At 35.1% G+C, this 13,703-nt stretch overlaps 1 protein-coding gene across 3 annotated transcripts in view; it reads left to right on the top strand.

Moving 5' to 3' along the window:
- Helz (helicase with zinc finger) overlaps window positions 1-13,703 on the top strand; it is a 165,388-nt gene that overhangs the window by 118,509 nt on the left and 33,176 nt on the right. For all 3 annotated transcript variants that reach the window (XM_058572203.1, XM_046422612.1, XM_046422611.1), the window contains exons 25-28: window positions 4,330-4,381; window positions 5,320-5,510; window positions 7,535-7,742; window positions 12,587-12,666. In XM_058572203.1, the coding sequence (XP_058428186.1) occupies window positions 4,330-4,381; window positions 5,320-5,510; window positions 7,535-7,742; window positions 12,587-12,666 (531 nt within the window). The remainder of the gene's footprint in view (window positions 1-4,329; window positions 4,382-5,319; window positions 5,511-7,534; window positions 7,743-12,586; window positions 12,667-13,703) is intronic.

The raw sequence follows: 13,703 nt of genomic DNA, 5'->3' as shown, positions 1-13,703 counted from the left end.
AGCCATGATGCCATACATATACAGTCCTTAAGCAAGACCCTGCAGTTTGCCTTTTGTTGTTGTTGTTATTTTTTAAAGGTGGAGAATATATATATTTAGTCCATTTGTTTTTCTAAAATCAAAAAGTCCCTGAAGGCAAAAATCCTATTCTGTATGTTTTATGACCCCTAGTGCTTAGCCCCATTCATTGCACATACTAGGTGCTAAGAAAGTATCTGATAAATGAATAATGGTTATGGCCCATAATGTGGCGTTTTGCTTTCAATAAACTGTCTCATAAAATTTATCCTGGGGCTGGGGTTGTGGCTCAGCGGTGGAGCACTCACATAGCGCGTGTGAGGCTCTGGGTTCGATCCTCAGCACCACATAAAAATAAATAAATAAAATAAAAGTAGTATGTCTGACTACAACTAAAAAAATATAAGAGCACAAATTTAAAAAATAATATATCCTAAACTTTTTAGAAAATCTTTTTTTTTTTAAAGAGACATAAACAAGAAATCAGAGGCTTTTCTTTTCTTTTTTTTTTTTAGAGAGAGAGAGAGAATTTTTAATATATTTTTTTTAGTTCTCGGTGGACACAAAATTTTTGTTTGTATGTGGTGCTGAGTATCAAACCCAGGCCACACGCATGCCAGGCAAGCGCCCTACCACTTGAGCCACATCCCCAGCCCTAGAAAATCTTTTTCACTGATTCTATAGATGTTATCATCTTTGTCAGTGGCTAACCAAATCATTTATCAGCTTATTCTTATTTCATCTCTGTCCTGCTTTCCCATCCTACCACTTCCACATGTATGTGCTGGAGAATTTTGAAACAAATCCCAGTTATTTTATTTCATGTGCAAGAATCTTAATGAAGGGGGATTTAATTCATTATAGAAAAGGATGGTATTTCTTAAATGGGATGCTGAGCCATTCTATTTTTTCAAGTTTCCTTAATTTTAACACAATTCTGTATATAAGAAATATTTTAAATCAGTATCTCTAATGTTAGAATCTCTAATGTTAGAATAGAATTTAAAATCCCAATAAGGTTCATGTAAATAAAATCATTACAAGGTTGCATGATGGCTAAAAGTGCTCCTGGGCATGCCTCCTCAGGACTAATTTGACAACAAAACATAGTGATAGCTGTGCAAAAACCAAGGAGCTTTATTGTCCTAATACTTCTGTGGTAAGATTTAGCCAAGATGCAAAATGTCAGGGGACCTAGAAGGAGGTGATCCTGTGTGGCCTTCCATCACTGCACTCTCTAGGGCACTTGGTGGGAGCAGTGTTTGGAAGCTTTGCAGATATGGCCAGTTTCATTTGAACATGACCCAGAAGACAGATCATGTTTAAAAATGTATCCTCTGAAGACCATCCCATTGTTTTACATATTTTAGTTTGTTAGTTAGTTTTTTTTTTTTTTTTACCATTGGTACCCAGCTGCTGATGTTATGTCTCAGTGTCCAGTGATAAGAAAATGTGTCAGGCTTATTTACCTTGGTAGTCAGGATGGACATATGGTGGGCCCCTCAGTAAACATTTGTTGAAAGAATAAATGGGCAAAAGTGAGTAAATGAAAAAATAAATATTTGAATGAATAAGTGGCAGATGATATAAACTATATTTGAATATAAGCAATGGATGATATGAGCTACTTTTGCTTAAAAAATCCTGATGTTAATTAGTGTTCTGCCTAAGATAAGGATGCTTTCTGAGATTTATTATTAGAAAGGAGTTAGTTTTGGAATGACTTTTACACATAGTTAGCTCTAGCTTAGTGCTACATTATTATTTTATTTATAAGCTATCAAACAGTTTATTTTGAGTAAACTAAGTGAATCTCCTGCTCTAAGTTAAAAGACGCTAGACAACCCAGAGTGCTGATGTTTTTGTCCAGCAGCTTCCAGTTGTGTAGGGTAGGACTGCCCTGGACTGTGGTTACTCTTTGTATTAGCTTCCCATTGCTGCTGTAACAAGTTACCACAAACATAGGGACTCAAACAGTACCAGTTTATCATCTCATAGTTCTCTGGGTCAGATGCTGGGACTGGCTTACTTGCTTTCTCTGCTCTGGGTTTTACAAGGTGGGGATTGAGGTGTTGGCTGACTGGATTCTTACCTGGAGCCTTGGGAAAGAATCTGGTTCCAAGTTGATGCAGGTTGTTGGCAGAATCTAGTTTCTGCAATTGTAGGACTGATATCCTTATTTCCTTGCTGGCTATCAGTTACTAGCATTCCTAGCTTGTAGAAGCCTCTTGCTGTTTCTCAGAGGTACCCCTGCAGCTTGGAGCTAGCAACGGTGCATTGTTTCCTTCTGTCCCACAGAATTTCTTCTACCACATCTCTTATTTCTTCTTCCACTGCACCTTTCTGAGCTAGGGAGATTTCTCTGCTTTTAGAGCTCATATTACTAGATAGGGTCCAACCAGATAATCCAGGCTACTTTCCCTATTTTAAGTCACAACTTTAACTCTATTTGCAGAGTCCTTTTTGCCACATAACACATCACGTCCATAGGACCCATGCTTAGAGTGTGCACATCATTCAGGTGCTGCAGCCTCCCACATTCTGACCAACTGCTGTGCTTTCTCTCTGTGGTTTGCTCTTCATAGTTGTCCCTTGTTCATGGGTCATTAGCAAGCCATAGTGATAGGTTTGGAGGCTTTAAAATCTAAATGGTTTGTTACCCTCTTGGAACTATCTTCTCTCTGTGTGTCACTGGCTTTTCTTTCTTCTGTCAGTGTATGTGCCTTTGGCTGCTCTTGTCACTTCTAATTGCTCTGCTTCTGATCTTACCCCCTACTCCTGACATCTCAGTGTTTGCCATTTTCTTTTCCCTTTTTCTCCTTTCTTATCAATTCACTGTTTCTCAGAAGTTTGTTTTTTATAGCTGCTGCCAGTCACTATGAATATTTTTCTCTTCTGGCTACCATTAGCCAACTATCATTCTTTTTGGCTTTTTTTATGACTTTTTAAGACTTAGATACCTTCATCCACTCATAATCAACACACTTTAAACCTTCAGTGTTTACTGATGTTCTAAGTATCTAACATCTTTGACAGTTGCATGTGTAGATAAATTAAGTGTCATTGTATTTTTTGCTTTGGTCAAGAATGAATTTTTCATCCTCTTGTAGACATTATCCCCTTTAGTTTTCTGATGTTATGTACAAATAAATTTTGTATATATCTAGAGGTAAGTTGCATAGTGTGCCACTTTTTCCTCAGCTTACTTAGCATGTGTTAGTTACATTTTTTTTATTAAGAAGAAAAAGACTTAAAAAGTTCAGAATTTGAGAGCATTGTGTCTCAAATATCGTTTCTGCCCAAATGTTTTCATTTTTAATGGTAGAAAAAGATATCCGTATGTAAATCTGCCATTGCTTTTTTTTTTAAATAAATCCTTCATTGATGGACATTCAGATAAACATTTAACACACATATAAACTGTGCCACAATGAACATCTGTGCTCTAATCCATAATTATTTCATCTGGATAAATTCCTGAAAGAGCAAATCCAGGATTAAAGTATATGTGCATTTTTAAAAATATTCATTTTTTAGTTGTAGATGGACAAATACCTTTACTTTGTTTATTTATTTATTTTTTGTGGTGCTGAGGATCAAACTTGTGTCTCACAAATGCAAGGCAAGCGCTCTGCCACTGAGCTATAACCCCAACCCTGTATGTGCATTTTTGATGCTTCTAATATATATTGCCAAATTACTGTCTAGCAATTAGCTAGATTCTCTCAAGCAAATTATGATAGTCTTTTTTCCTGTTCCTTTAGAAAATTTTGTACTTTCAGATATTATGAATCATATTCAAAATGCCATAAATCCCAAGTCATGTTTATATTCTGTTACTGTTTTAAAGATTTCATCTTCAAAAATAGAAGACTGAAATTTTTCCCTGAAAAAGCAGTTTTTACGTTTTGTCATTTAATTCTTAGAAAATTTAGAAGAAGCTACAAAGGAATAAAGTTTATGTTTCAGACATGTAGGTTGCATATTTTTTTTTTTAATTAAGAAAATTCATTGAGAAAAGAAGTTTAGATAGCCTTAATTTGGAAAAGAAAAAACTGGGGGACCAGAAATGGTCCTATTATTTATAAAAAAACATGTTTGAATGAATAAGTGGCAGATGACCTATTATTTATAAAAAGAAAGTTGGCTCAAAGCAGTCTAATAGCTACTAATTATAGACTCACAGTTTTTAAATTTTAATTGTTGCCATTTACATTTAATTTGTATATGATTAGGAAAAGGGTTCTTGTTCTCTAATATTAAACATGTTCAAATTATAATTTATTGGTTTTGATTTTTTTTTCTTTAAAGGGAAAAAGCCTCCATCATACTCAGAATGATCATTTCCAAAATGATGGAATTGGTAAGTAGAAAAATTATCCTATCCTATCCTTTTATGATATGAAAGTCAGTCCAGATTTCACTATGTGAATGAAAGTGAATCCCCTTACCATCTCTCCCTCTTTTTCTTTCTCGGGAATTCACAACACAGACAATCACTTAATTCTTTTATTTTATTTTATCAGTTAATTCTTTTCTTTTATTTTTTCTTATGTCAGTGCCTTGATGTGTCATTTTTTTAAAAAGGGGTCATTTTGTAGGCACCAGCATATGTATCCAGGAGTTTTGAGAAAAAACGTTTAAGCCTTTTATGCTTATAATTATTTTTTTTTCCCCCTTGGTACCAGGGATGGAACCCTGGGGCACTCAAACCACCGAGCCACATCCTCAACCCTTTTTTGTATTTTACTTAGAGGCAGGGTTTCACTGAGTTACTTAGGACCTCACTAAGTTTCTGAGGCTGGCTTTGAACTCTCAGTCCTCCTGTCTCAGCCTCCTGAGCTTCTGGGATTACAGGCATGCACCAGTGTGCCTGGCTGCAACGTCATAAATTTTCAGAATTTATTTCTCTCCAACAAATGTGAGATCGTATAGATTTGAAGATAAAGTTTATTTAAATGATTTTAAAGGTTGTAGAATTATGCTTTTAAAGGAATGATTACTTAATCTTCATTTTGTATGTAGCTATATTATATTGCAAGTCAAAACTTTATTCTGAAGAATCGTATATTTTCCTGGTCCCAGAGGACTATTTACTAGGAGTATGTGCACATGTGGGTGAAGAATACCTGTCTGGCTCCTACAAGCTAATTTGTACAGCTCATGCTGATTTTAGAGAACTTATAAGCTATTTTATGCCACATCTGGGAAATACATTTTGCTGTTGGGTGACTTAAGTTATTTTTGTATAGGTAAATATGTATAGCTATTGAGTGCATCCTTTTTCTGTTTATTTTTCAGTTCCTCCCAATCCTTCTGTACTGATTGGCAATCCTATTAGAGCATATACTCCTCCACCTCCTCTTGGACCTCACCCAAATTTGGGGAAATCTCCAAGCCCTGTTCAAAGAATAGATCCTCACACTGGGACAAGTATTCTTTATGTACCTGCTGTCTATGGAGGGAACGTAGTTATGTCGGTGCCTTTGCATGTAAGTAAATACTTATGTGAAATAGTTATGGTTGAATAAAGTAAATAGGTTTCAGTAAATTTAGTGACAGTTCCAAATAGTCCCAACCTTATTTTTTTTGGTGGTTCTAGGGATGGAAACCAGGTCCTCAAAACGTTCTAGGCAGGTGCTCTACCATTGAGCTATGTCTCCAGCTCTAACCTCTTTTAAAGTAACTTATCTTTAACTGTTGAATTTTGAAATGACCAAAGAAATATGTATTGTGGCTTATAATTTGTTACTCTATTACCAGAAATATTCATTCTTTATAAAGAGATCTGTAAATTGAATGTTTTGATTTAGAAGGTTTTATGTTCTTTTTTTTGGTGGTGGGGATACTGGGGGTTGAACTCAGGGGCACTCAACTACTGAGCCACATCCTCAGTCCTATTTTGTATTTTCTTTAGACACAGGGTTTTTCACTGAGTTACTTAGCGCCTTGATTTTGCTGTTGTTGGCTTTGAACTTCTGATCCTCCTGTCTTCAGCCTCCAGAGCTACTGAGAGGTTTTATGTTCTTTTAAAATATTTTTTTTCTGAAGAAATTGGACTGAAAGTTAACAGAACTAGTAACTTGGTCTCTTGTTTTAAAAAACAATGCTTTTATTTTATCTTTTGTTTTTTATTCCTACATAATTCTCAAAATTTTCTTGATACATAGAATTCACTGGAGGAGGCAGAGGGGGTTGGGTTAGTGTAGTCCTTTTAGATCTCAATTTGTCTGAGAAATTCTAGGCCTTATGAAACCTTTCTGCCATTTAGAAATGTTTCTGAATCCTTTCTAAGGGTATGGGCTTTCAGATACTTCCATATTGTATCATAAACCCATTTTTTAATTTTCTTTAGGGTTTTAAAATACTTTTGTCAATTTTGTTTGTGTGTGTGTGTGTGTGTGTGTGTGAGAGAGAGAGAGAGAGAGAGAGAGAGAGAGAGAGAGAATATTTCCAAATTCAGCAGTTTTGGCCTAGGAAGTAATTTCTTTCATGTAAGTGAAGTACTGTAATTTCAGACAGAGGTGATTATTACAAAAGATCTTTTGCACCCCCACCCACACCCCAGAAAGGGGAAGGTGCTAAAATGCGAATGTGCTGTAGCTTTGTTGGCTATGGTAGTTCACAGCCATGGTAGCCATGGAGAGTAATTGTGAGTAAGAAATAGGTAATTTATGCCCACTCCCTGTGAACTTCAGAGTTTAGTGGAGTTATTTCTTCCCAGCCTGGCAACATTATACATCATCAGCTATAAATAGAATGTCTCTTAGGTTTTAAAATTCACTTCACTAGGTCAGAGAGGCTTTTATTATGTAAGATTCCTAAGAGTCTGCATGTAATAGTTATATCGTAATAAAATAATAGGGACAGTAGTTCAGATGTTATATTTATTCCTTTTATGTTAATGTGCAGACATCATGTGTCTAGATATACCTAAACAAGTTTTCTGTTTCTGTATTTTAAGGTAGAGTTGATTTCATCAAAAGCAGTAATGGAAGTAGTGATCTATTTGAATTAATGAATAAGTGAACTTTAAATGCTATAAAGGAAATAATTAAATATGTTTACATTAAATGATTTACTTTTTGAGTGAGACACCTTAGACTAAATTCTTCCTTCACTTTACCTCCTGTTCTCTAATTAAGTCTATTAAACTACATAACTATGCAGTTTATTTAAGAAGATAATTTTTGTGGTAATCTGTGACATGCATATGTTCATATTAAGGGGAAATGATTTAAGAATGTAAAATGATTTAATGCCTCAATTTATTCTGAATCTGAAAAGTGACCCATTTTTCCTTACACACTAAAAATTCAGGGAGTCCTTTTTGTACACTTAAGACATAGCAATTTGATTCTACCAATTGATACTGTTAAGTAGCACTGACTTTGTAGTTGCTCATTTTGATAGTTGTCCTCTGTGTTGGTGTATGCTTTTTCTAATCAAAGTACTATAGAAGTTTGCATTCCAAAATATACTTAATGCAATTACTTTATTTCTTGTAATAACCTAGGTACCATGGACAGGATACCAGGGTAGGTTTGCAGTTGATCCTCGAATTATTACACATCAAGCAGCAATGGCCTACAATATGAACCTATTACATACACATGGACGGGGATCTCCTATACCTTATGGCCTTGGACATCATCCACCTGTCAGCATAGGGCAGCCACAGAATCAGCATCTGGAGAAGGATCAACATGAACAAAATAGAAATGGTAGGTTGCTATGCTGTACTCTGTTCATAAACTGATGGCATGCAGAGTTCTGTCCACAGTATGATTGTTAATCATGGACTATTGAAATCAACCTGTTACAATAACCATGGATCCTCATTCCAGATGACATAAATATGTACACAGGTACAAATTTTGCATGTAATTTCAGAGTGTCCTTTAGGTTAAACCCTACCTTATGATTTGTTTTACTGATTTCCTGAAATATATTAAATTTTAATATTTTGAATTATGTATATAATAGTCATTTAAAATTGCAAAGAAAAGTCCTTTCCTTCCAATTTTGTTAACCCAAAATATTCTTGTAGTGTACTAAGCATTAATGTTATTGTGGGATAGTTGATATAAAATATGTATTTCTTATGCAAATTTACCAGAATTATAGGTAAGAAAAAAATTACCTATTACTTTTCTTAGTTAAGTTTATGGAAGTATGATTTATACGCAGTAAAAATCACTCTTTAAAAATGTATGGTTTGATGAGTTTTAATAAATACACAGAGTTGTTAACTACCATCAAAATCAAGGTACAAGATATCACATAACCTCAAAAAGTTTCCTGATGCCCCTTTGCAGACATTCCCATCCCCTGAGCCCAACCCTGGACAACCACTAGCTTGTACTTATATTTTGTCTTTGGATGTCATATAAATGGAATTGCAGGGTATATAGGTGTTCATGTTTGGCTGTGTTGACTGCTTTTGATCTTTCATCAGGTAGTATGAGTGAGTTGCTTGCTCCTTTTTATTCTTGATTAGTATTTCACTATATGGGTACACCCACGATGTGTTTATCCATCCATAATTGGTGGATACAGTAGTTTTCTAGTTTTTGATTCTCATGAATAAAGCTGCTGTGAACATTCATGTTTTCATTTCTCTTTGGTAAATACCTAGAAGGGAGATTGCTGTGCATATTGTAAATACATTTTTAACTTTATAAGAAACTGCCATATTATTTTCCAAAGTAGCTGTACTATTTTTCATTTCTACCAATAATGTGTGAGATTTCCCTTGGTTCCACATTCTCACCAACATTTGGTATTGTCAGACTTTGTTATTTTACCCTTGCTGGTGAATATTTGATGGCAGGTTGCTGTGGCATTAATTTGCATGTCCCTAATAACTGCTAATACTGAGTATCTTTTCTTTGTGCTTATTTGCCACGTGTGTATCTTCTTTGATGAAATGTCTATTCATATCATTTGCTCACTTTATTATTGGGTTTTTTGTCTTATTAAGTTTTAAGTTTTTAATATATTTTAGATAGAAAACTTTAATTAGATAATATGCTTTGAAAATATTTTCTCCCAGAATATGACTTTGGCTTCCTTTCATTTTCTTAAGAGTATCTTTCAAAAGAAGTTTTTATTTTTGATGAGGTCCAGTTTATCCATTTATTTTTCTATGAATTGTGTTTTGGTGTTGTGTCTAAAACATCTTTGTCTAACCCAAGGTCACAAAGGTCTTTTCTTGTTTTCTTCTAGAAGTCTTAGACTATTAACTCTGACTTTTAGGTCCATTTTGAGTTAAATTTTGTATTTTATACGAGGTAATGATTATAGTCTTCTTGTTTTGCATATATATATGTTCAGTTGTTCCAGCATCATTTGTTGAAAAATCTGTCCTCCTCTTGAGCTCCTTTGGGACCCCTCTTGAAAATCATTTGGCCATATACTTGGACTCTGTTCTCTTCTATTAATGCATATGTTTGTGTTCATGCCAAATATGCTGTCTTGATTGCTGTGGCTTTATAAAAGTCAGGAAAGCAAGTAGTATAAGTCCTCTGACTTGATTCTTCTTTTCCAAAATTGCCTTTTCCAGGTATTATCTTATATACATTTTAGAATAAGCTTTTCAGTTTCTACCTGAAAAGATTTTGATTGGGATGTGTTAAGTTTTTAGGTCGATTTTGGGAGAATAGACATCTTAACAATATTTAGTCTTTTGATCCAAGAATAGGCATGTGTGTATGTATGTGTGTGTGTGTGTGTGTGTGTGTGTATATATATATATTTGGGTTTTTTTTAAGTTTTTAATTCCTTAACATTTATAAAATGTTTTTATATATGACCTTTCACTATTTTATTGAGGTGCAAGCTTGATTAACATAAATATTTAATTTATAATATTTTTCTTTAAAGTTAGATTCATGAATTACATAGAATGATGAGTTTGAGTTTTTCATTATTGGAAATTTTCCAAGGATTTTTCCATTATTGATTTCTACTGTAATTTCATTGCGATAAGAGAACATTTTGTACCATACAAATCCTTTTTCGATTTATTGATATTTGTTTCATGGCACAGAATATAGTTATTATGGTTTGGATCTGTAATGTTCCCAAAAGCTGAAGTGTTGAAGAGTTGGTCCCCATACAGCAGTGTCTAGGGATGGGGCTTTGGGGGAAATGATTGAATCATGAGCACCATAACCTTACCAGTGGATGAATCCATTTGATGGATTAATAATTTGAATGAATTACTGAGAAGAGGTGAAAACTGTGACGGGGGGCATCGTTGGAGGAAGTAGGTCACTGAGGACTTGGCTTTGGGGATGATAAATCTTATCTCTAGCCCCTTCCCCTCTCTCTGCTTCCTGGGTGCCATGTGGTGAGTAATTTTCCTCCACCATGCCTTTTTGCCATGATGTTTCTGCCTCACCTCAGATCCAAAGCAATGGAGCTGTGTGACCATGGACTGAAACCATGACCCTAAGTAAACTTTTACTCCTCTAAATTGCTCTTGATAGGGTGTTTTGTTTTGGGTATTATGGATTAACCAAGGGATGTTTTGCTTGGGATACTGGAGATTAACCAAGGGCGCTTAACCACTGAGCCACATCCCTAGCCCTTTTTATATTTTATTTATTGACAGGGTCTTGCTAAGTAGCTTAGAGCCTCACTAAATTGCTGAGGCTAGCCTTGAACTCCCAGTCCTCAACCTCCCTTGCCACTGGGATTATAGGTGTGTACCATCACACCTGGCTCTTGATGACCATTTTGATCACAGTGATGAAAAACTAATACAGTGGTTTGTCTTTGTTAGTGTTCCATGTGCACTTGAAAAGCATAGAATGCTTTTCAGATGTTAATCAGATTAATTTGTTCCGGATTGTTTACTATATTCTTGCTGTTTTTCTGTCTCTTTTTCTATCAATTACTGAAGAAGGAAATTGAAATCTCTAAATATAATTGTTATCTATTTTTCTTTATGTTTTATCAGTTCTTGGTGAAATTTGAAGTTCTGGTATTAGGTGATAAATGTTTAAGATGATGTCCTCTTGATTAATTAACTCATTTAGTGTTATGGAATGGCCTTCTTATACCTGGTTAATATTCTTTGCTCAGTGCTCTTTGCTTTATATCAGTGTAGTCAATGTCAGCTTTTGGCGGGGACTAGTGATAGCATAGCATGTCTTTTACTTTTAATCTGTTTGTGTCTTTGTGTTTAAAGTACATTTCCATTGAGGTAAAGTATATGCTTTGTATGCACAAAGCCCTTGGTTCCATCCCAGAACCAAAATAAAAAGGGAAAAAGTATACTTCTGCTAAATAGCATGTAGTTGGTGTCTGATTTTCAGTTTTAATCCAGTATGACAGTCTCTGCCTATTAGGTTTGATTCTGTTGTCTTTCTATTGTGGCTTGATAATTCATTTTACAAAGTTGTAGTGGTAGTCCAAAAAGAATGCTTTTGAAGTACCCAAATTAAGCATTCCTTCAAGGAACTTCAAAATATTTTGCAATTAATTCTTTAGACTAAAAGCTATTCACATGTGTGAAATTATTCAAGTCTATTGTAATTGTGCTGGTTTTATTTTGTTGTTTGGTGCTGGGGATCAAACTCAGGGCCTTGCACATGCCAGCAAAGTGCCCTACCACTTATCTATATTCCTAACTTCTTTTTTTTTTTTTTTTCCTAACTTCTAATTATGCTTTTTAAACATTATTTTTGCTTCCTCTACTGTTTATCCCCCTTTACTATTCACTTATCCTGCATTTATTTTTAGTTTTCTGTTTTACATTTCTTTCAGAATATTTTACTCAGGTTGTTAGTCAGCTTTTCATCACTGTGACAAAATACCTGAGATAAACAATTGAGAAGGAGGAACGATTTATTTTGGTTCATGGTTTCAAATGTTTCAGTCCATGGTCACTTGGCTCCATCGTTTGGGCTTTTGGTGGCACAGTACATCATGGCAGGAGCAAATGGCAGAGGAGATATGTTCTCTTCCTGACAGCCAGGAAGCAAAAAGAGAGAGGGAGCAAGCAGCCAGGATTTTAATTCCCTCTTCAAGGGCATGCCTCCAAGGCTCAGCACCTACCTATGGCCTCACGGACTGGGTATCAAGCTGTTAGCATATGGATTTGGGGGAACATTTAAGCTCCAAACCATTCAGTTTAGATTCCTTTACTAAACTAGATTGACACATTATTTGGATTTTTGCTTAATTGTAAATGAACGAAATATTTAACCTTTATAAGTAGGCAAGAATGCCAAGGCCCTTTAAATGTCTAGTTAAGAAAATGAGGCTATAAATTCCTGGAGATTGGACAGTTTCTTCTGGAATTATTTTATGTTTTAGGTTATTCCTTTATTAAGCTTTTGCCTGGTCTTTGAGGTTTGTGTCATTTATAAATTTTCTTTCTTGCAGAGAAACTGCAACTCTTAAAATTTAAGAACAAAACCAAAGTTGTAATATAAATTGATAATAATGAGTCAAAAATGTTTAAAATATTCTGCTCATTTTGTCTAATGTTGAATAGTCAATGGAAATGTCACATTTGCTGGAGAAAATTTATGAGGATTTTAAAATATTTTCTTAGGTAAAAATGATACAAATAATGCTGGACCTGAAATTAATAAGATTCGAACACCAGAGAAAAAGCCTGCAGAACCAAAACAGGTATGATGCTTGCATTTAGTGACTTCGTTGTTCTAAGGATTTAGTCTGTGGTCATTTTGGAATCTTTATAATTTAAAGAAAAGTGCTGTCTTTATATGCATATCTTACACTTACTGTTTCACAGAGATCTAATGGGTCATGTTGCACCTTCACCTGACACTTTGTCTTGGGCTGTTAGTTCCTTTACCTGTATATTTTTCTCAAATTCTGTTATTCAGCGATGGATTGAATTTAAAGACTTTGCATGATAAGGTAGTACATGAAGACAGAGATGATGTGTCACTGACATGACCTCAGCATGGGAAGAGCTGTAGGAGTGAAGAAGGAAGACGGCTTTCTCTGTCCAGGGCTCTCTCCCATCATACCCACTGCCTGATTCCTTAACTCTGTCTGGCCATCCATTTACTTTTCCTGCTTCTGTGCTTGGGAACCAATTAGAGAAAAACTGTGCTATTGGTGCCACTGGAGATGCATGTTTTCTAATCTTATTGGACCTCTGGGCTTTCTTACTTTTCTTTTGCATGTACCCAGCTCAAGCAGCTCTTCTCAAGCCTGATCACCTTCCACTTCTCTATCCTTATTGTCAGGAATTGACTTTGCTTTAGACTTAACCTCCTCAGGATTTTACCCTGTTGATGTATAATATTAGATACATCGCTTTTTCTTTGTCCTTAAACTTCTTTACTTCCTTTTTACTAGTGTTGGAGGAGGAATTCTGTTGGGGCAAGTCTCTCCTCTTCTAGTCACCTCACAGAATTTGTCACTACTCCTCTGTTATCTTCAGATTCTTTCCAGCTACTGATTCTTCCTCTTCTGTGCAGTGTAGGTACTTATCTTCTAGCCTAAAGTGAGTACATTGGTGGACTTTTTAAAAGGCACTTTCTTTGACCTTCATCTCCTTTGTAGCCAGTGCCTAATTTCTCCATTTCACCTCATCTCTTATTTGCTTCTTAACCCACAGAGTCTAGTAAAGGTGTCAGCATTTCACAGAGACCATCGATTTCCAAATAACCACATCTTATGAATACACTTCAGTT

Source organism: Marmota monax, unplaced genomic scaffold (genome assembly GCF_021218885.2).
Source record: "Marmota monax isolate L192 unplaced genomic scaffold, Marmota_monax_Labrador192_F-V1.1 WCK01_AAM20220418_F8-fsc00173, whole genome shotgun sequence".
NCBI classification, from domain to species: Eukaryota; Metazoa; Chordata; class Mammalia; order Rodentia; family Sciuridae; genus Marmota; species Marmota monax.
This window is presented reverse-complemented; position numbering and strand designations above follow the sequence as displayed.